The sequence below is a fragment of the Equus przewalskii genome, chromosome 3 (genome assembly GCF_037783145.1).
Source record: "Equus przewalskii isolate Varuska chromosome 3, EquPr2, whole genome shotgun sequence".
In the NCBI taxonomy this organism is placed as follows: domain Eukaryota; kingdom Metazoa; phylum Chordata; class Mammalia; order Perissodactyla; family Equidae; genus Equus; species Equus przewalskii.
Window position 1 is genome coordinate 111829678 of NC_091833.1, and position 24539 is coordinate 111854216.

Here is a 24539-nt window from a genome sequence, read left to right on the forward strand (position 1 = left end):
GATGTAGGAGGCAGGACACAATTTTGGCCAGGAGGGAAGTTGTCTGAAGAGTTAAATAAGGACTTGGCCTCAATTCAGATTCAGAGGAAGTTTTGCTTTTATAATCAATGTTTGAATAACCAAGTTTTTACAGTAAATAGATTACATTTTTCATTATGACCTCATTCTCAGGAGTTAATTCTTATTAGTTATTATTTATGCTGAGATTAAACTATCTGTGAAATGGAGCTTCAATAATCCTTACAGAGGCCAGTTCTTATCTGGACTCTTTAAGTTGGTTACAACTATCTTAAACCACTAAACCACCACCCATCTTTCCACTTACTGAGCACTTACTGTATATCAAGCACTGTGCTCAACAACGGGGATAAAAACAAGCCAGTGCCCACAGTGTAACAGAGGAGGCAGTGGCCCAAAAGGCAGTTGGATGTAACAGGAAGTGCTGGGACAGAGGTGAGCCCAGGGTGCACAGAGCATTGGGCTGCATCACTTGGCCCAGCCGGAGGCTTCCGAGAAGCCTTCTGGAGGAAGCCATGTGAAGCAGTCTGACACCTGTAACACATTGTGCTGCAATCAGTGGTTCTCTAGGGGACATTTGGCAATGTCTGGAGACATTTTTGGTTGTCAGGACTGGAGGACTGCTGCTGACATCTAGTGGGAGGAGGACAGGGATGCTGCCAAGCATCCTGCCACGTACAGGGCAGCCCCTCACAGCAAGGAATTATCTGGCCCCAGCTCTCAGTGGCGCTGAGCTTGAGAAACCTGTGTTATAATTAAGCCTGTGTCATAGTGTGTTATAATATGTTGTAAACTCAGACCCGCATGCATGTCCAAGTCATCCTTTAGAATCCAAGCTCTTACTCCTCTTTGTTCATAAACTAGCATTGATACAGGAATATAATAGACACTAATAAATATTTGATAGAAAATGGGAGTAGCTCCAGGACAGGGGCAGGAAATATTCCTGGGCCCAGGATTCTGTACTAATACTATCAGAGGGCACCTATGCTGGGGGAGATGCAATGCAAAGAAATGCTCTCCTGCAAAAGAGCCAACTGAATCCAAATGGATCCAATGTAATTTGGCCACCAAAGGGAAAAAGAACAGGAATACTGAGGAAGCCCCTTCCCTAAGACCCTGCAGGCCCACTTAAGACAGAGACAACAGAGAACCTCTCCTGCCCCCATGACCAGGCTAGCAATGGGAGTTGGGCAAGAGCATTAGGAGACACTCCCTCTGTGGGGAAGACACACAGGGAAGGCTGAAAGCTGAGGGTGCACCAAGAACATTGAAAAACCTTCCAGCACCGCAGCCTCCCCAGGGTAACTCTGGAGGAATTGGAAGCTGATGGTGCAATGAAGGAAGCCATGGCAACAACAAATCCAAACCACACTCAATCCTTAACTAGATTGACCAGCAGAAGAGCCATGCCCTTTCCAGACATAAATACCATAGTTCAATGTTCTGAGGAGGAAAAGAAGTGGACATTGAACATCAGAAAGTAAGAGGTGACAGGAGGCTCAACGACCCTCGCCCACATCCACCTTGGCCACCTCAACTTGGTGCCAATAAAGAGTAACACTAAGGCCCTGTATTAGTCAGGGTTCTCTAGAAACATCGGAGACGGTGGATAGATAGAGACATACAGACATAGACACATAAATAAAATAGTGATTTTGGAGGCTCAGTCCCATGATCTGCCATCTGGAAGCTGGAGAGCCAGGAAAGCCAGTGGTGTAAGTTCCAGTCTGAATCCAAAGGCGTGAGAACCAAGAAAGCCAATGATGAAAATCTCGGCTGAGGGCAGAAGACCAACGTCCCAGCTCAGTCAGGCAGAGAGACCGAATTCTTCTTTCCTCTGCCTTTTTATTCTCTTCAGGGCCCCAGGGGATTGGATGATGCCCACCCACATTGGGTAGGGCCATCTGCCTTACTCAGTCTACTGATTCAAATGCTAGTCTCATCCAGAAACACCTTCACAGACACACCCAGAAATAATATTTAACCAAACATCTGGGCACCCTGCGACCCTGTCAAGTTGAAACATAAAATTACCCATCACAGACTACACTCCGTGTTGATCTAGACTTAAAGGCTTTCAAAGGCGTTGGGCATCTTTATGATGTCTTCACTATCTTCTTCATCCTCATGTCTAGCATTGTATAGCCCTACATAGTTTGCCGATGCCCTTAATAATATTAATAATGACAGCTAATAATTATTCAAATTGATTGGTGCCACTCGCTGTTCTAGGCACGTTGCATGGTGTGACTCATGTAATCCTCCCACCTTCATGAGGTACCTTTTCTTACTCCCATTTCACAGATGAGGAAACTGAGGCTCAGAAGGTTAAGCGACTTGCCATGTTCTCTTACAGCATGGGATGGAGGTGAAATCCCAAAGCAGGCATCCACACGAGGCCACACTCTGATCTGCCTGCTTGATAGCTTTCATGTACTTGATCATGTATATTGATTGTCATAATAACTCAATGACATGAATTGACTAAGTATTTTTCCTATTAAAATGATGAAAAATCTAAGACGTAATATGGCAAATCTCTTTCCAAAATTTCACAGCAATAAGCGGTAGGATTGGATCTCAAACCCAAGCATTTTATGCCAAATACCACCTGAGGCCACTACACTTGTCACTGGCACAGCAGGACATGTATTTACACATATTTACACATATTGACTAACTGCCAACCATGAACATATGGCGACCTCTAAGAATGATGAGTCCAGGGACTTATGCCTTTATCCTTAGGAATCTAACCATACAAAGTGGCAGGACATTATATGGTATCATAGTCACAATTGAAGAGATAACGGTGCCACATTGTCTTCTACAGGTGGACAGACCCATTTCCAAGGACATCAGAAGCCAACACATTAAAGGTAAAGTCAAGTCAAAAGTTTGAAACATAAGTATATTTCTTTGCTTCCAAGATCCTCTTGCATTTTTCCTTGTGGTCATGGATTTTCTTAAACAAGGTGATCTGTTGAATTATCCTTCACGAAATAACGAATTTTGGAAATACTCTTGCGCATCTTATGCCTTTTTATCACCTTACCTTATTGATGAAGGAATTCATTGTGAAAACTCATATTGTGTGTTGTGCAATTTCAGAAAAGAATTGTTTTGAAACATATATATTGTATTAAATCTATTATTAAGTTATTTCTCTAAGCACACCCCCAGTAAAATCACGAGATAGAAATCTAATTTTAAAACATTGATTAATTAATATGAAAACATATTCTAACGCTTTAGGCAAAGCAACTCAATTTGGAGGTGAAAATACAGGTAGGAAGCTGAAAGGAAATAATCAATTTCAGTAGTGCTGGAAGCACAAATGGCAGACAGCCAAAGAAATTTAATTGGATCATATACATTATAGCTTCTCTCATCATTTCCCCTGCGCCCCCATCTTCTCTTACAATGTCCAATTGGAAAAGATGACAATCCCATGATTTACATTCCCCAATAACTGAAACATATCAAATTCATCTTTTATGAGTCTAATGTCTATAACATAATACCAATATCACATTTTCTTTAATGAGAAAATGTAATAGTTAGGGTCTTAACAGGAACAGATGGAACACCCAAATTAGGATAATTTAAGGAAGTTTATTTACAAAGGAACTTTCACTAGGTGTGTGGGGTGCAGTGGAGGAACGAGTGATGGCGCGGGAACTGGGATGAACAGCAGTGGCACTGTCACCACCCCAGGCCCGAGTGGATGAAGGGATAGTTACAGAAAATTAGAAGGAGCACATCACCTTGAGAGAAGAAACGACCACTGGTCAAGGGTCACCACCACCCCAAGTGGATCTCACAGCAGGGGAGCCACGGGAATACATGCTCAGCCTCCCTCTCATCTCCTGCTGGGACTTCCCAATGGCTGAACCCAACCAGAAACAAGAGGGCAGGGCAGCCCATGTTGGTCACTGCTGCTTGGTCCCCCAGGATGGAGAGTAGAGTGAAGCAGGGTGGAGAAGGTGGAGGATGGACCTGGAGGGGCAAAGAGAAGATACTCATAACAGGTAGCATGGTGGAAGGAGCAATGAGAGTAGCAAAAACCCTGGCTCTTCCACTCCCTGGCTGTGTGACCTTAGGTAAGATACCAAACTTTTCTGAGTCTTACTTTCCTCCTCTTTAAAATGCAGAATGGGCAGGGCTTTTATGACTATTCAATTCAGTTGCATTAGCAGAGTCAGGAAACAACAGCCATTTCCTAGTCCACCTGTCCTCTCCATCCTGCACAGCCTGACAGATCCCTCTCTATCTTCCTTCTATACCGCTCCTAAACCACCCCAAAATAGGGGAGATTTCATATAGTGCCTCTTCAGTCCTTAAAAATGGCAATACCTTTGATGTACACAGCACTTGATTCAAAGCTCTCCTCCGTTAACTGACGTATTCAGTCCTTAGAAACACCAGGTGAATTATGTAGAGGAAGTATTTTCATGCCTCTTGACAGAGGGATCCCAGATCACACCATAATCGTTTGATACACAGTCACATGCTACATAACAACATTTTGGTCTACAATGGACTGCATACATGGCAGTGGTCCCATAAGGCTAGTACCATATAGCCTAGGGGTATAGTTGGCTATGCTATCCAGGTTTCTGTAAGTACACTCTATGATGTCCACACAATGACAAAATTGCCTAAAGACCCATTTCTCAGAATGCATCCCCATCATTAAGTGACACATGACTGTATAAATGTTCTAGGTCATAATAGAAATTTCATAGGCATTCATTGAAAAATGAGTCCTGGGGAGAAAGCAGACAAGAAACGGATTTCACAACTTCTCTCTTTTTCTTGATAGTTCAGTGCAGACTCCACCTTCACTTCTTTGATTGACTATTATTCTGTACATCATTATGTCTTTTTGCCTATAAAGATGGTTCTAATCCCAATTCCAACATGGGGGGGGGGTATTCCCCCCACACTGCCAAGCATTTCTCAGACACCAGTTGGGTGTCCTACAATTCAACCCAATTCTGACAGTATCTACCTAGAGATAGCACCAGATTCCGCAAGTTAAGGGCTCTCAGTCCTACAAGACTGCCTCCCACCACCACTTCAGCGGCCAGTCACAAGCCTAGGTTGTCACCTGTGCTTCTGACCAACCGGCCATAGAAGAGGTTCCAACGACCTTTTTCCTAGGTACAGTTAATTTGCTAGAGCAGCTTACAGAACTCAAGAACATTTTATTTATTAGATTACCAGTTTATTATAAAAGGATACAACTCAGGAACAGCCAGATGGAAGAGAAGCATGGCACAAGGTGTGGGGAAAGGGCACAGAGCTTCGGTGCTTCCTAAATCTTCCGGTGTTCACCAACCCGGAAGCTCTCTGACCCCTGTCCCTCTAGATCTCTGTGGAGGCTTCATTACACAGGCATGGTTGATTAAACCATTAGCCAAGGGGGACTGAACTCACTCTCAATACTCTCACCTCTCCCTGGGTGGGGCATGGGGGGGGGAGAGGATGGAGGACTGAAATTTCCCACCCTCTCATCACAGGGTTGGCTCCACCAGAACCAGCCCCATCCTCAGGAGTGGACCAAAAGTCACCTGCTTAACATAACAAAAGACACTTTTATAGCTCTCATCACTTAGGAAATTCCAAGGGATTTAGGAGCTCTGGGTCAGAAATAGGGACAAAGACCAAATATATATTTCTTATTATAAATCACAATGTCACAACTATCTACCCATATATTTATCTATACTTGGCCACAGCTCACAAAGATATTGGAGTAGTTAACAAAGTTTTGCATAATAAAATAGAAGAAAATAAAATCATTGGGAAAATCTAGATAGACATATGACTAAAATAAAGATAAAATTCAGGAATCTTAGGCACACATCACTACATTCTATTAATATTAAACAACTGGTTTGCCTCTGAGCTTCCTGGTAGTCTAAGCAAAGAAGAGATCCTGCTTCTTTATGTGATATTAATTGCCCATAACAAAAAAAGCAAACCAGTTCCTCAAGGAGCGCAACAAGGACATATCTTTCAGAGTTAAGTTAGTGCTGTCAATTTTATAGGGGAAACATCCCCTATATATGGGTACCTGATAGATGGTGTACCACAGCTACAAAAATATGACTTTTTAAAAGTAGACCCCAGTGTAGACTGAGGCCATATACAAAGAGGACCTCAGGGAAAGCAAGGCTTGCAGAAGTTGGAGCTTGTAGGGAATGAGGAAGGTTGTGGGGAAAACTTCTTCAATAAGAGCTATTTTCTTTACGTCTTCTCTTCCCACACTTCCATAATTGATGTTCTCCATTACCACCCAGAGCTCTGAGTTACTGTACACAGAAGGGAGCTGAAAGGGGGGAAATTAATATGAATACCCCCATTTTTAGGATCAGGCATCTTTCTGGAAAACACTTGAATGATTTATGTGTTTATTACAAAATTCTGTATTTTTGATGCTAACGCATTTTCAGATAATTTATTCATTCTCACAAAATGTCATAGAAAAAACATATCGGTTGGTTCAGTAACGGCAGAATTTTATGGTGATATTTTTCATCAAGTTGAGCAGTTATAGATTTATGTTAATGTACATTTCATGTCATTTTTCTTGTGATCATATTCTGACATTATCTGGAAACTGTCGAATTTCAAGAACCTGTCTTCCCTGAAGCTTGACTTTTTTTTTATTCCTAAAAATGAATAAAAGTTTTATTTGGGGGCAAAGTATATATATAGAATAAATTGTTTGCAATGAATCATTAGCATCAACCACAGATCCAGAGGAAATTATCTTCTTTTCAGATGAGCATACCTGTAATATTCAAATATGGTGTGGCTTAGCTTCTTAATGCTGAGAATAAAGGAGGCTAAAATGAATTTCTCTTTGCCTTAGATATGAACCAAGCACAAACTCTAAACCAATTACCTGTGAGGTGACAAGCATACCATATACAAGAATGAATTTATAACGAAATATAATAAACTATCCAAAAAAAGAAAGAGGGAATTATGCATAGGTGACCGAATGTGTATATCCAGAGACACGAGCTTGGTTGAAAAGAAACAAAATAGAATTCCACATAATGCCATCCAAAGACCTTTCTGCTAGTTTGCTTGTAGATGAATTTAGATGCCAAAGAAATTGGAATCAGAGGTGATTTTAGAGTTAATTTGGTTGAACTCCCTCTTTCTATGCAAGGAGGCTTAGCAAGAGAAGTGGTGTGCTCAAGGTCACAGAGCCAGCAGACAGCCTAGACCAGCGCCCAGCGTTCTGTCAACTATGGCAATGTTTCCAGGGTTTTACTCTGTTTGCCAGTATCAAAGATTCATCCTGCAAACTCCCTCTCCTGTTCCCTGATAGCCACTCACCAGAACTGTGCAAAGTTTAGCGCCAAAGAAATGAAATGATGGATGACACTGTCCCCTAGTGGCGGAACACAGCAACACAAAACATTGCAAAAATGATGGAATTTGGCATCCTATAGATCATATCCTTAACAAAAATAACATGCTTTATTTAGGCCACAGAGGTGATCAGAAATAAATTTGATTGTTCTCTTACCATTTTAGATGTAAATTTGTTTCAGACACAACCAGTGGCTCAAAGGCAACAGAGGCATTGATGTAATACTCAGTTTGAAGTTAATGTTATGAATTTTGTAAAATGACTCATTCACGGGATTACAAGATGGTATTTTGTCTCACCACCACGCAGAGAAAGTAATAAGGCTCAGAGAAAAGGAAAGCTGTCTGAGAACTGCTCGATGTAGCACATGTGTTTTCTGATAGAGAAATATAAAGTAGCCCCAAACAGAGCAGTTAAAAACAGGGGAGTTACAAGGTCATGTGACAACTGCTGGGGTAGAAGCTTAGTTTGTTTGAAATTAATTTGTGCCAGGGCACTGAGTCACATAAGACATTAGACCACGAGGACCCCTCAGTCTGGCCAGGTCTGTAATAAAGTTGTGGGAACTCAAAAAAGTGCATTCTTAATTCTACCCCGGGAGAGAACTGTGTCTCCCAGGAAGGTTTCCCAGAGAAAGGGGCATTGGACTGAGGTGTGAGACGATGGCCTCAGGGGAACTTAAACACTATTTTTGGTACTCAGAAGCAGCTGAAATATGGTTGTATGAATGTTGGACTGGCGGGCAAGGAGCCGTGTGTTCCAGTCCCGGCATTACTGCTTTCCGACTATGAAATCTGCAATGAGGAACTTAACCTCTCCAACTTCAAGTTTCTATATCTATAAAGTGGAGGAAATAGCACCTACATCATGAGATATTTGTCTGTTTTAAAGGTGATAACGTACACAAAACCTATAGCACAGTTACTGACACATGGTGGACCACGCACAAAGGGATTGAACTGCACAAATGATCCCCAAAATTCTTTCCTCCCTCTTTACCCTCTGCCTCTCTCCCAGCACTGGAATGTCTTCCTGACTCTCTCTGTAGGCTGAAACCATCTCATGCTCTATCTACTTCAGTATTTAGTGTACAAAATAAGTGTTATAGATGGATATAAAAATAACCTAGACTCCTCAATCACAAAGACCAGAGTTTTTGAAACATTGTTTTCCCATAGCAAACACATAGCACCGTGCTGGGCACGTTGTGAGTGCATAGAAAATATTTATTAAATTAACTCTGAAATTTAGCTTATTTGAATAGTGTCTTAGGTAAGCATTGCTGGGCGTCATAGGTCCACCTAGAGACAAGCCTGTGACCCTCGATCATGCATGCCCATTATGTGGGGGCCTGTGGAGGGACAAGTCAAGAAGCCTAGGTTGCTTCTGGCCCCATCTTTGTCTCTGCTTCTAAATTTAGGCAAATGATATTGCCACGCTGGGCGTTAGTATCCCATCTGTAGAAACATAATAGAACACAGTGGGCTCTAACATTTTGTGAATCCATGGATATGGTTCATTCATATAAGTCCACCCACCGCACTGCCCGTGTCATCCCCCCGAAGTCTTGGTCTTTCACTTCACCCTGCCTGCCCGCCTTTCCTCCATTCTCTAAGACACCCAGGTCAGCAGAAAAGATGTCTCCCCAGGCTTGTTTTGGAAAGATGCTTCTATCCCACACCCATTACTAACCTCAACATGCAGCTGTTCAAGCACATGTTCAAGTAGACGTTGAAGTGCATGTCCTAAGAAATCATATTTTCTGACCTCATTTGAGGAGCTGTTAAAGCAGGTAGGTCCCTCCCACATCACTGGCTTTGCCTAACTTAATCCCACCTCGCTCAACCCAAAGAATGGTTTCAGCAATTTATTGCTGGAATTAATTTCTGAAAGTTTGAACAGACTTGGAGAGGTTTCTTAAACAGGGCTTGTCAAATATACATTAACCACTTGGATCATAATTTGCTTCCTTGGACTCTTCCATAATTAATCATTAGTATATGAAATCCTAATGGTTCACTGTCATACATCATAAAACTCTGAGACATAATAGATACTATGATTGAGGCCAAGTATTATCCAAGTTTTTACAAAGCCTATTTCTCTAATTACGGAACGTTACACTGATGGTCTATTTCTGACAGTATTGATTTCATAGATAAAGGATATTGTATATATTGAACACAAATTGAATGGTAGCTAAGTAAGAAACAAGTGTTATTTTATTTAATCCTAACCGTCCAAAGAACTACATTTCATTATCTACATTTTACAGTCATGGAAACTGAAGCCCAGAACATTTAACTAACTTGCCCAACGTTACACAGTAAGTGATAGAGGTGGGATTAGAACCCAACTTGAATGACTTCAAAGGTCCCATTTGTGTTCACGCTCTTATGTCATTGTGCCTTCTACCAAGAAACAAATTCTTGGATCCTACATATCTTCTTGTTCAACAACGTAAATCACAGATGAAGATAGCAAAGCTCAGAGAAGCCAAACAATTTGTATTAAGTCACTCAGCTTATTAGTAGAAATGCCAAAACCGGATTACTGGCAAAGAGGTAAATGTTTAACAACCAGATCTCTGAAAAAAATGTGGAAGAACAAAGTTGGGAGAGTGATGCTACTCGACTTCAAGGCTTACTATAAAGCTACAGTAATCAAGACAGTGTGGTATTGGTAAAAGAACAGACAATAGATCAATGGAACAGAACAGAGAGCCCACATACAGTCAACTGATCTCTGACAAAGAAGCAAAGGTAATACAATGGGGCAAAGATAGTCTTTTCAACAAAGAGTGCTGGAACAACTGGACATCCACATGCAAAAACATAAATCTAGACACAGACCTTACACTCTTTACAAAAATTAACTCAAACTGGATCATAGACCTAAGTGAAAAATCAAAACTATAAAACTCCTAGAAGATAACATAGAAGAAAACCTAGATGACCGTGGGTATGGCGATACCTCTTCTAGATACAATACCAAAGACATGATCCATGAAAGAAGTCATTGATAAGCTGGACTTCATTAGAATTAAAAACTCCTGCTCTGTGAAAGACAGTATCGAGAGAATAAGAAGACAACTCACAGACTGGGAGAAAATATTTGCAAAAGACACATCTGATACAGGACTGTTATCCAAAGACCTCAACAAACACCTCACCAAAGAAGGTATACGGTTGGCAAATAAGCATACGAAAAGATGTTCCACATCATATGTCATCAGGAAAATGAGAATTAAAACAGTAATGAGATACCACTACACACCTATTAGAATGCCCAAAATCCAGACACCGACAACAGCAAATGCTGACGAGGATGTGGCACAGTGGGAATGCTCATGCACTGCTGGTGGGAATGCAAAATGGTACAGCCACTTTGGAAGACAGTTTGGCAGTTTCTTACAAAACTAAACATCCTCCTACCATCTGATCCAGCAGTCATACCCCTTGGTATTTACCCAAAAGAGTTGAAAACTTCTATCTACACCAAAACCTGCACACGGATATTTATAGCAGTTTTATTCATAATTGCCAAAACTTGGAAGCAACCAAGATGTCCCTCAATAGGTGAATGAATAAGTAAACCATGATACATTCACATGGTGGAGCATTATTCAGTGCTAAAAAGAAATGAGCTAGCAAACCATGAAAATACATGGTTATTAAATGCACATTACTAAGGGAAAGAAGTCAGTCTGAAAAGGCTACACACTGTATGATTCCAACTATATGACACTCTAGAAAAGGCAAAACTATGGGGGCAGTAAAAAGATGAGTGGCTGGGGACCGAGACGCATAGGCAGAGCACAGAGGATTTTCAGTGAAAATACTCTGTATAATGTTATAATAGTGGATATATGTCATTATACACATGTCCAAACCCACAGAATGTACACCGCCAAGAGTGAACCCTTACAGAAACTATGGGCTTTGGGTCATTAGGATGTGTGAATGTAGGCTCATCCTTGGTAAAAAAAGTACCACTCTGGTGAGTGATGTTGTAATAGGGGAAGCGATGCTTGTAGGTGGGGGAGGGAGCACGGTTTATAGGAAACCTCTGTACCTTCCTCTCAATTTTGTTGTAAGCCTAAATAGTCTTTATTTTAAAAAAGTAATCACGGCATAGTGGTTAAGTGGCATAGTGGTTAAGTTCAGTATGCTCTGCTTTGGTGGCATGGGTTTACAGGTTTGGATCTTGGGCATAGACCTACACCACTTGTCAGCCATGCTGTGGCAGTAACCCACATATAACGTGGAAGAAGACTAGCACAGATGTTAGCTCAGGGCTAATCTTCCTCAGCAAAAATAGAAGAAAAAAAGAAAGTAATTATGCTCACCATAGACATATTAAAGAAAAATGTTGCATCTTAAGAAAAAATGTGTGCATACACATGTATATATGACCATAAATTTTACTGATAAAAGGATGTATAGCATACGATTTAAAAATAATAGTAAAACACACAACCCTCTATCATAAACTCCACATAGACAATTGATTTTCACAGAGTGCTTTGCTGATTTTTTTCCGAAGTTTTTTATCTGTAGCCAAACTATGGCTGCAATTGATATAATGACATGAACAACTTCTTAGCTGAGTCTGTAATAGTTTTCGAATATGAAATTATATTTCCTCAATTTTCCTCTTTTTAAAAAATTTATTTATTATTTTTTTGGTGAGGAAGATTGTCACTGAGCTAACATCCATGCCAATCTTTCTCTATTTTGCATGTGGGATGCTGCCACAGCATGGCTTGACGAATGATGTGTAGGTCTGCACCCAGGATCCAAACCTGCAAACCTCGGGCCGCCAAAGCCAACCACAGAGCTTAACCACTACGCCACTGGGCTGGGGCCCCTAATTTTCCTCTTTTCACAGAGTAATGGCACCATGTACAGACACAACACATTTTTAAATTTAATTTGCTTTAGTAACATTTTCTCCATCACTTTCTTAACTTCAGACAAGCAGCAAAACAATAAATCAAAAGATTTGTGGCATTTGCCAGTTTCTATGGTGTAAATACTCTCACTATGGCAGATTTCAAGGTACCAATATGATCAGCAAACACAGAGTTAGGAAGAGATCTCATTTCGTAGTATTTCCATCATTGACACTATAGAGCTAAATAACTTCAACAGCAAAGATAATAGTAAGATATAGTGAAATAATTAGGAAGTCATGAGTTTCGAGGATGTATTACCTTTGTTTTTGATATAACTTAAGTGTACGTTTACACAATTTATTTTTTAATACTGGCTGTGTTTAAAAACTGCACCACAAAATCCCTAAAATATGTAACAACCAGCTCCTGTAAGCTGGTACAAGCTGCTCCCACACGCCACAAACAGATCTTGAGATACTTTCTTCTCCAGGAGGTCTTGCTTTAACGCCACAGAACCCTATGAGGTTGGCAACTTCTTCGTACTTTCACCCTAATAAGTTATGGAGGTAAGAGTCAAACTGGGTCCCACAGATTCCACAGCCATGCTGTGCCCGCCTCACTACATTACCTGCCAAGAGGCAATAATTTTGCAGCGGAAGAGAAATCTATCATGTGGCAGACTGAAGAGCAGATAAGGACGCTCCCTGCGCAGATGGTGCTCATTACACAGATGGCCACCAGATGGCGAGCATGCCAGCCTCCTCCCCGTGAAACTGCTTTCTTGAATTTCAAGATGCGGAAGACCTCAGAGAACAACTGTTTGGGTCTTCCTGTGTGACAGATAGGGAACTTTTCACAGCATTTGAGAATATTTGTGTACTTCATCAGGAAGGTAAATTGCCACTTTCCCTCTAGTTTTCCATTACACGATAATACTAGTAACAGTGGGTACACATTCAAAGGCCATGTACTTGAAGTGCATTGACTCATTTATTCCAAACAGGAATTCCCAAGAAGTATGAATAACCATTTCTCACTTTTCCGGACGAGAAAACTCAGGTGTTTCTCAACCAATATGTTTATTTCATAAATATTTATTGAGCATCTGCTGTGATCCTGCCTGTAGTAAGTAGCAGAGTCAAGATTGAAACTCAAGAAACTCAGCTCCAAATCTCATCCTCTTCCATTATCTCAAATACCTGAGTTGTTATGACTTTATTAAACAAGGCCCCTTCTGCCCTCCAAAAAAGCTGGCTGGATTTTATCTGAATTATCATCACAGCTGTATGACAGTATGACACCTTACTTTGCCTGTTTGATCCAGTTTTCCCACTTCTGAAGTCCCTAAGTTCCCTCGTACCTCTTCGTTTGTAGCATTTCAGTTATCTAAGCAATGAATAAGAGAAGCTTCATGGCATAAATTATTGCTAGGAGCTACATTTGATGTAGCTGAAACCCTCAGAGATTTTTGCTGCTGTTGTGTATAACATCATACACAAAATTTTTAGACTGAGGGGGGAGTATTAAATGATGCCAGACAAAATCTCACATTATAATGAAGACACAGGACACATGGACAGTATATCAAAAAAAATGCATGGTGGGACTGGCCCCATGGCCAGTTGGTTAAGTGCTCGTGTTCCACTTTGGAAGCCCAGGGTTCGCCCATTTGGATCCTGGGCATGGACCTACACACCGCTCATCAAGCCATGCTGTGATGGCATCCCACATACCAGAGCTAGAATGACCTACAACTAGGATATACAACTATGTATTAGGGCTTTGGGAAGAAGAAAAAAGATGCGTGGTGGTGAAGGCAAAGTTCTTACCACAGCCTACGAGACCCCCTGTGGTCTGGGCACTCCCCACCTCCACCTCTCCAGCTGTACTCCCCATTATGCTCATCCCATCTCAGGGCCTTTGCACTTACTGCTTCCTCTGTCAGGAATTCTGTCGCCCAGGTGATGCGGGGTCGGTGAGCCGAGGAGTCGAAAGAAAGATTTCTTGGACTCTCAAGATCTGGCAGTAGTGCTCTTTTATTTAGAGAATAGAATAGCATGGGGACAGGACCCATGGGCAGTCAGAGCTTCTGCTGCCGCTGCTTCTGCTACCCCTGCTGGCATGGGGACAGGACCCATGGGCAGGCAGAGCTGGTGCGTGGGGACAGGACCCACGGGCAGTCAGAGCTCCTGCTGCTGCTGCTTCTGCTGCCCCCGCTGACATGGGGACAGGGCCCATGGGCAGGCAGGGCCACTGCTGCTGCCCCCGCTGGCATGGGGACAGGACCCACGGGCAGTCAGAGCTCCTGCTGCTGCCCCGAGTTGAGGGTTAGGGCTAAATTTAAGGCATAGGTATGTGAGTCATCTTTTTACGAAGACAAAGGAAAGAACATGAAAAAAAGTTAAAATGGTATCAGTGCAGGTGGGGTCTGGTCGGTCGTTGGGTGATCCCATGACTTTTAGACAAGAATCAAATCAGATTAAGTAAAGGTCAGAAGCCACCACCCTAAATCAGTTACATGAGATTGCCAGACAGCAACCAACTTAAGTTCTTGCCTTCCCCATTAAGAGTTTCTAGGGATAAGGTCATCTCTCTTCTTCTTCCTGGTACAGAGAGGGAGGCACCTTTTACAGATAGAGATTTACCTTACAAATGTAAATATGTCCCAACAAGGGCAAGTTCCATTTCCCAGAGCCTCCTTCCCTGTCCCAGTTTATGGAAAGCAATCAGCCCAAAACAATCCCGATGCCAAAGAGACATATCCTGGGGTGGCCAATTTCAGGTCCCTACAAGGTCATCCCCCTTCCTTCACAAATGCAAATGTCTCTCAAAAGGGCAAGCAAAATTCCAGTCCTCGGAGCCTGCTTCTTACGTGCAGTTTTAAAAGTAACCAGCCTAAAATCCTCATCACAGGTATTCACCTGGTGTGCTCTCTCACTCTCTTCAGGCCTCTGTTCTCATCACCTATCCAGAAAGACCTTCTGGAATCTGCCTTAAAACTACTAGCCCTATCTTCCATCTCTCACTCTCCACACCCCTGCTACCTCCCTCATTCCACTTCATTTTTCTCTGTAGCACTTGTCATCACCTGTCATCATATACTTTTGTTCACTTGTTTTCTATCTCTTGCCACTGGACTATAACTTGCATAGGAATCACAACTTTTTTTTGGTATTATATTCCCCAATACCTACATCAAGAAATATATTAGGGGCTGGCCCAGTGGTGCAGCAGTTAAGTTCGCACGTTCTGCTTCAATGGCCCAGGGTTCGCCGGTTGGATCCTGGGTGTGGACATAGCACTGTTTGGCAAGCCATGCTGTGGTAGGCATCCCACATATAAAGTAGAGGAAGATGGGCACGGATGTTAGCTGAGGGCCAGTCTTCCTCAGCAAAAAGAGGAGGATTGGTGGCAGATGTTAGCTCAAGAGCTAATCTTCCTATAAAGAAAAAGAAACATATTAAAAATGAATCCATGCCTGACCCATACTATGTGCTCAGTAGTAAGTCAATGAATATGAGGAAGATAGAGTCCTTTTCTAAACTCACATCACTGAAGCAAACGGGATAGATCTCTCTGAAACAATCAATGGAATGTTCCTATTGAATCCCAGATACTCAGTCTCTTTATTGGATTTTTTTCCCAGTGATTTGAATTGATCCCCAATAGATGTAGTGGTAGCTAGGGAAAAAAACCTCTTGGAAAGCCAACATTTAGCTTCACAGGGCAAGTCATCAACGTGAGCATCAGGGAGCTCCGAAGGGAAAGCCGACAGACAATAAAATGAGGGGAAGTTAATCTTATGTTTTTAAATTTGGTGCCTTAAGAAAGCATCATGTGGTGTAAGCTTTTTGGTAATATCACTGAAACAGCCAAAGATCTAACATTAACTCTATTGTTGCTGTTGTTGAAATACATTCTGGGTCACATTTTGTGTCATTACAATGCCAAGAACATCTACAATTCCTGCTTGCCGTCAGTGTTTGAATTCATGCACAGAAGTCTATCCTGTCTATTTAAAAAGTGTTCTCCAAAAACAAAAACCAAACGCAGAGAATGGTAATTTTGTTCAGTGAAGTAGTTATTTTAAACCTGGATGAAACAGTAAAATCATCCAGACCCGTGTGTGTTGTGTTGTGTTGTTTTGGGCCAGCTGGACCTTTCATCAAAAGAAATCTTAGAGGAGACCCAGTGGGAAGCAGATCAAAGTGGAGGAGCCCAGGGGAGCTCGTCAGAGCATGGTTAAAGCCCATTGATCTAGTCCAACCTCATTGTCTCACAAATGAGGAAGCGACCCACCCAGCCAGCTCTCCCTTGAGGGCTAAATCTCCCATCAGAGGAGACCGAGTGGCATGGCTCCTCCCACAGCCGGACAGAACAGCATTTTTACATTGCACCCATTTTTACAGATAAGTAAACACTGCTTTCTCAAGGGGGCTTTTTCCGACATCCCAGATTAACTTAAGTCTCCTACATGTTCCTTTAATACCTTGCCCTTTTCTCCTTGAAATTCTCATCACCTTTTTAATGTTTTCAATGCATGACTACCCTCTTCAGTATAAACCATATGGCGACAAGGGCAGTGTCTCTCACCTTCCCCATTGCATCCCCCAGAACATAGAACGTGGCCTGTAAACAGAACCGTGACCACCTTCAGGGGAAGGATCATGTCATATTTGTCTTTTTATCCCCAGTGCCTGGTACTCTTATGCTTAGCTCAGAGTAGCAGCTCAATCATTGTCTTTGAGTTGAATTGCATTGTGGAAATAAAACTACATAGAAAGTCAGGAAAATCTTTTCCTGGCTTCATTCAGGCTTTTCTAGGGTTGGGTGGTCTCGAGCAATTGTCCTACCTAGTTTGTCTTTCATTTTGTCAACCATAAAACAAAGGAATTGGATTTAGGGGTCTTCAAAAGCCCTTCAATCTAGAAAGTTCTCTGATGCTATTTTCCTCTGCTTGGAAATGTCCAATGAAGGTGTTAGGCAGGAACTTGAATTAATGAGATGACTATTAAAGGATGCTAATTCTAATTAGGAAACAGTGGTTAAGAGGGGACCACAGGCGTCACACCATTGCAATGCAATCTTCGTTCAATCACTTACTATCTGGGTGACAGGAGGTGAGATGCTTAACTCCCCCCTGCCTCAGTTTCTTCATTACCGAACAAAGGCGAGGTTGAAGGAGATCGCAGAACTAAAGTATTTAGCATGGTGCTGGCTAGCTAATAAGATCTCAACAAATGTTCATCGACATCATCATCTAGATTATTAAAATGGGAATGATTTACGTTTAAATATATGTAAAAATAGCTTGATGACACTTTCCATAAACTCACCGCACTACCTCTTATGTTTTAGGAAACAAACCCACAAAGGGAAACAAGGTAAGAAAAGTCATGAAAATGCATTTGTTCCCCACTGTCTATTTTAGAAGCATAGGAATGTTGACAATGTGAAGATATCACTTGAAAAATATATATCACTTGAAAAATATATCCTAGAAGTTTGGTTGGGATTTGTAATTTCTATTTGTAAACCAAAATATTGTTAGCCATTAGCTCTGCTGAAGGAACAATAAACTGAATTTCTAATTCTCTTTCCTTCTGCAGACTCCGTTACCACCTCCTCGGTAAGACCCTGAAAATAGAATCTTGTTTTGCTATATACTTAAATGATTAGTTTCAGAGTTTGAAAATTTCCAGAATTTGAAAAGGAGAAAAGTGAACATTTGACACTGAAAAACTAATATGAGCCGGCCAGTGAACAAGATTAAACGAGCATTTAATCATTCATTCACAGTCGTCTATTCAATATACCTTCCCTCGTCATCTCTTGATGAAAGCACTGCTTCCCATCCCTTCCTGTTTCTCTCCCTCCTATTAGTACAGAAATCTGCCAGACAGTACTGGCACTGGGAAATGTCTTCAGGAACTTGCCATATATAAGTATATATTTATATAAGTACATGTATTTCTATATGTAGCACATACGTAAATACAAATATTGTTATATATATACGGACATGGAGGTGAGAGCAACAGACTGATTTCTTAGGCTCTGAGTGAGTCGGCCACTCTGCTGTTCTCCGTGGGCCCCATGAGCGCCTCCATCACAGTACTTATTACCCTTGCTGCTAATCTTCTCATCACTCCTCTCTCTGCCCTCCTAGAGGGGAGCAACTCCAGCCAAGGACTGTGTGTTTTTCCTCTCTGCACTCCAGCATCTACCAACAGTGCCTAATACACTTTACAGTTGAGTGAGTGAGTGAGTGAATAAATGGGCGAGTGAGGCATTCATTGACTTTCAAACATTTTCCTATTTTGGGGGCGATTTAAAAAAACTCAGGTCTTCGGGTCTGGGGTAAATGAAGGCTATCCCCGTATATTTTTTTTCAGGCCTCCTAAAACTCAAACAGGTGGCATTTGAGAAAACTAGGTCACCCTGTAAAAAATTACATCACACTCTTTAGAAAACAGAACCCAACCAAAGAACACGTTGCAGGGAGGTAGACCTAGGCTGGTTAGGACGGTGACTATTCTGACATTCGAAGCTGCCTGAAATGGATCGGGCTGCCCTGTGAAGCAGTGAGCATAGGGAAACTAACATTTCCAACCCAAAGCTGGGGCGCTGAGGGCAGGGCTGTGTGAAGGCTGGGTCTGAGGAGCCAACTGCACCACACACCTTCTCAGGCCCCACTGTGACTCTTCACACAGGCCGCCCATCACCCTTCCCAAGAAGTACCAGCCCCTGCCCCCCGAGCCGGAGAGCAGCAGGTCAGCCTTCCCTCAGAGGCACACCTTCCCTGAAGCCAAGAGACAGCCCAGGTGAGAGACTCGTTGTTGCTGCTGGTGCAATGACCAGGGAGAGTGCTGGGCGGGGACGGTGGCAAGGACAACCAAACTACTCACCTCTCTGAAAGGCTCCCTAGCGGCGTGGGGAGGAGCCAATTATACATCCAGGGAAATCAGTCTTAGAAACCTGGAGTTTGATTCTTTACAGCAAACACAGCTTCTTTGTAATAAAATGAGCTATTGAAAGAATGGTTCACTTGAGGTCTGAATTACTTGTTAAAGAAAATGTTAAATGTCTGAACAGATCAGGACTTTTTATGGAAAAACTGAAAGGGGGGTTCAGACTATTCCAGGACTGATAGCGGCCCCCAGCTTCCCATCACTCAGGCTGCAGGAGTATAACGGTGCGTGAAAACCCATTTGTCAAATACATGATTGCCTTTTTGACAAATAAATATTAAAAACCAACCTTCTGGTATTAAGTGCTGATGACAGAGCCCCACCCCCAAATGGGTGGGGCATTTGACAGCCAGTTCCAATCACAAAATGTGACAAATGCAAATGGGCATATTTTTTCTCCAAGAGAGTTTGAATTTCCCAAATTACCTTATTTTAGAAGTCGGAACAGAGATTAGGGTTTTCCTCTTGTTCCTGCTCAGAATGAATGATGCTTTCTTACTGCAAGCTTGATTCAGCAGGTTGGGGCACCAGGCATGATTTCATTAGTAAGCATTTCTCACCAATACAGAAATTCAAAATATCATGTACATTTTGAGCTTTTATGGAAACCCATTCATCACTGGTTCTGATGGGGGATGTTAAAAAGCCTGAAATGCCATTTCCCCCTCTTCATTTGTTGGTGAAAGTCTCTTCGTCTTTTGGTCCTTCACAGCCCCACACAAACATACATCCTCCATGCAGCAGCCCCCTTGTCTCCTCCCTTATGCGATTGCCTTCCTCCTGGGCCCTTCTCAACTGGCGTAGCAGTGTGGGAAGCGGCGGGAGTTCTCATGTCTCCATGCAAACTGCCCGGTTTGAAATTTAGGTTCTCCTTCTTGTGAACTGGCAGATTTGGGGCAGGGGTTCTCAACTGGGGGTGACTTTCCAGATACTGCTAACTCCCCTGAGGGCAGACATTTTTGGTTGTGACAACTTGGGTCGGGGGTATTCTTCTGGCATCTAGTGGGCTGAGGCCAGGGATGCTGCTAAAATCCTACAATGCACAGGACAGCCCCCAGCACAAAGAACAATGAGGCTTAAGAGGTCAATCGTGCAAAGGTTGAAAAATTCTCCCTTAAGGCCAATTGCTAACCTTCTCTGAGCCCAAGGTTCTCTCAGCAGTAAAGTGAGGATAACAGTAACACCTACCACCCAAGTCATGGACTAACATGAGAATTAAATAAGATGACTCCTGTTGAGCGCTTAACAGTGCCAGCCTCGCACATATTTACAACCAACACCTATTGTACTCATTACCTTGAGCTCTTTTCTCTTGGCACCTTTGCCACCCCTAATAATATATATGGATACAAGTCTGTCTTTTCCACCCCAGAAGGAGGGACTCAGTCATTTTGGTATGCATGCCTCCTGGCATGGTGCCTGCCACATGGTAGATGTTTGATAAATATTTTATTTCCCCCTGCAGCTTCCAAAGGGTTCTAGCCAGACTAGGAGTCACCAAATGTGTTCTATCCTGATTTCTTTTTCAAAGAGTGAGAGACTGGGAGGCAACACCAGTAACGGGCCGTCAAATCCGCAAAGTGGTGTCATCAGAACCGGAAATCTAAGACGAAACATCCCTAAAACTCCTGATCAAATAGTCTGTTATGTTCAGAACTGGTCAAAACTCAGAGAAGTAGGAGAACAGAAAATAGGATGAAAAAAATATCAAAGGTGATGATGTTGTTTAGTATGGAGAAAAGAGGATTTCATCTTCTTTCTGTTTCTTCCTGCTGGAAAGAGCAGCATTCTGGGACCCGGGGGAGGTGGGTTTGCCTACCAGCTGAGCCTCTTCCGGCTGTATAATTTCGGAAAGCTCTTCAACAGTTCTGAGTCCTGCTTTCCTTATTTGTAAAAAGAAAATAACCATCCCCATGTGGTAGAATTCTAGCGAGGAGGTATGCAGTTTTTCTCAAGTGCCTGGGATAATATCTGTCACAGTACAGGAAAGAAGAGAGAAAAACACTTAAACAGCATCTCCCATCTGTCCCCAGCAGAATTAGGTACCCATAACCCTATTTTTTCTTGAAATCAAGGCTATATATTGTAGTGCAATGTTTCTCATCCTGGCTTTACATTAAAAGAATTAGGAAACCTTTTTAGAAAGTACTATTCCCGAGTGTCTGTTTTAATTGCTCTGAGACGTGGGAACCAGGCCTCACTATTTTTTAAAGCTTCTCCAGGTGAATCTACCAGGGCTAAGAACCCAGAGACATCCAGGTTCTAGGAATAGATCTGCCACTAAAGCCTGGAAGATTCTTAGGCCTTACCTGTCTGTGCCCAGACTTCTCATGGCTAGAATAATGCCGCCATGACCTCCAGCTGTGTCCCTCTGCAGTCTGCATCTCACGAGTCTCCTGTGCAGCGACCTTACCGGTGTTGGAATCTTAAGAAGTTTGCACTTCCTATCTCTGGGGTCTCTGTAGTTATAGTTTACATTTGTTTAATCATTTTTAGATGTGATGAGAACTGTGCTGGTCTTTTCACTCCAAACACCTCCAGAGGGTAATTACATCTCATCTCATTGAATCCTTCCAGCAGCCCTATAAAGTATGGTTTTTCTAAGGTTTGGAAGGCTAAAGTGCCCAGCCCAGTGGATGGCATATGGTAGGTGCCTGGTAAAACCACTTCCCTACCCATTGGGCACAGATGGTCACTAAGATTCAGAGAAGTTAGGTGACATGGTCAAAGTTATAAGGTTTGTATGTGACTATTAAAGTGGCAAAAATATGCAAAGCCTGTGCAAGACCCTGGGAATGCCATGAGTTTTGCTTTAGGAAGAGAGCTTTCAAATTCATTTTCAGTTGGTCCCCACATAGGTACTCAGATGACCAGTACTGATGACACAAGTCACATGTAAACAACCACACGAGGCTAGATTCACTTTCTCTGAAAACAGAAGGAGCACTGGAGATCTGAGCCAACACTCGAAGCACAGCTCCTGCTCCTTTCCTAATAGCTGCTCCGTGGGCCCAGGGAGATGAATTGCCCTCCCTAAGGGGAGGCGGTGATTTACATCTGGCAATCAACTGCATCAATTGAAGGCGCCGACAGCTGCAGCCCTTTACAATTGGCTGTGCTCACCCGGAATGGTGGCTGTGGTTCCTGCTATTGTGTTTCAGCCCCCGTTTGTCTCCGCCAGCTCTGCCATTCTCGTATTTTAGAGCTGAGTCTTGGCTTTGCAAAACAATTGCTGAATCAAAGCACTTCAGTTAGGGAAAATGCCACTTAGATCATTCCTTGACAACTCAAAACTAGAAGAAAACTTTGATATTTGGGGGATGTCATTTGGACATTCTCAACCATTTGTGTAACATTATTATGATTTTTACAATATCCACGTAATATTTTTTGCTCAGCTCGTTTTTTTTACTTAAGTAAATTTATTTAAAAGGGAAACATATTATTACCATAAGTAACTGCAACACAGACAGTTTCAGACCCAGCTTGGAGCCTGGGGAATTTTCTCTCTGTTAAAAAAGGAAGAGAAGTAAATGTTTCCTTGTGTTAAGGACGCCCTAACCTCCACCCTGCAACTCTCCGTGACATAATGAGAAAGAGATTAAAAAGGAAGAACTTTCCAACCATTTATCTATTGTTATTTTAATACCATGTGACATGCACCAAATAAAATCATCCGGAGTAATCATAAGAGTGATTGACATTTGCTGACCTCTAGCGACTCACTGGGCCCATTTTGGAGTCTTTTGGGCGCATTAACTCATTTCAACCCACAGCAGCTCCGTGAGGAAAGCAGGATTACAATCCCCAATTTACTGATGAGGACACAGAAATGCAGAGAGGCTCTTGAGACACCACATTCCTTTATGCTTCAGCAAACTCAGAGGCCCAAGGTGCTGCATTCAGCCAAAATATAATTTAAATAAAGGGGCCTGATATTTAACTAACAAAATACCTATTTACCTTGTATAGTTTTCCCTTTTCAAGAGGGATGCTGGCACCACATCAGTTCAAGAAGTCTCAGTGGCAAAAATGTATATTGTGATGATTTGGAAAGTGAAAAAAAAAATCTTTATAGCTATCAAGAAACCATGATCCTTTAAAAGAAAGTATGGATCACAAAGATATAAAAATTTGCATTTATGAATGGAAATTATTGATTTTAAAGTGTGAACTTTATCATTATTATTATAGTTTTGCAAGATGTTGCCATTGGGGGAAACCGGGTGAAGGGCACTCGGAATCTCTCTGTAATATTTCTTACAGCTGCATGAGAGCTACAATTATCTCAGAACAGAGAGCTTAACTTAACAAAACTATTAGAAGTGTTCTGCAGGTAGAAGGTGTTCTTTTATTCCAAATAGCTTTCACATATATTATATCATGAGAACCTTAATCAACCCTCTTCATTACTGTCGGGATTTACCCATTTTACAGGTGGGAAAACTAGAGAAAGAATTTCACTTATCGAGAGTGACAGAGCTCATAGATGGCAGAGCAAGGATTCAAATGCAATTCATTTAAAACTAAGCCAAAAACTAAGGGAGGCTGACAAAGGGTTACTTTTATAGTAAAAGGTATTATCCTCAAATGCACACTGAGTACCTATTATGCGCGGGAAGGGATGTGGGAAAACTTATTCTCTGCAGTCAATCACCATGCTTTACTGGCCTTCTCCAGCAACAGAACCTGGGAAAACTTATGAGTTGGAAGATGCTCTCAGAGAGGCAATGTGGTGCTGTGGGGAGGAGGCCAGAGTCCCCGCCCTTTTCTGCCATTGTGTGACTTTATGCAGGTCTCTCTGTCTTCAGAAATCTCATTTAAGAGATGCCCTTCCCCCCTCCCCCAAAGCCTGAAGCCTTTGTTTCACAGGTGAGGGCAGCAACTGACTTATGGAGTCTTGTCAACATGGGCATTTCAGTGCCAAAAGATGCCTGTTGTGCCCAGAAAGGATTTCCTACAATTACTTTAAAAACCCAATTTTTTAAAGTTACCAATTGCAATGCCTAGCTTCACTGGAACCTCCAATTTCCGTCTGTAAAGTTATTGCTGTACTTATAAATCAAGTGATTTTATCTAAACAGAAAGACAGTCACTCTGCTCGTCACATTAGACAGGTTAAGGAATCTCAGACAATAAGCCTTATTGAAAAACTCAGTTAAATCTCCTTAAACATTTGAAATATCTTGATACAGTTCACTTGCTTGATTTTTAAGTATTTCTAATACTAGCAGGCAAGGTCTAAAGTCTTATC

At 42.1% G+C, this 24539-nt stretch overlaps 1 protein-coding gene across 3 annotated transcripts in view; it reads left to right on the forward strand.

Moving 5' to 3' along the window:
* The window catches only part of CLNK (cytokine dependent hematopoietic cell linker), a 154859-nt gene that overhangs the window by 99020 nt on the left and 31300 nt on the right, over positions 1–24539 (forward strand). For all 3 annotated transcript variants that reach the window (XM_008518825.2, XM_070613237.1, XM_070613236.1), the window contains 4 exons: positions 2855–2900; positions 17673–17698; positions 17924–17943; positions 19028–19138. In XM_008518825.2, the coding sequence (XP_008517047.1) occupies positions 2855–2900; positions 17673–17698; positions 17924–17943; positions 19028–19138 (203 nt within the window). The remainder of the gene's footprint in view (positions 1–2854; positions 2901–17672; positions 17699–17923; positions 17944–19027; positions 19139–24539) is intronic.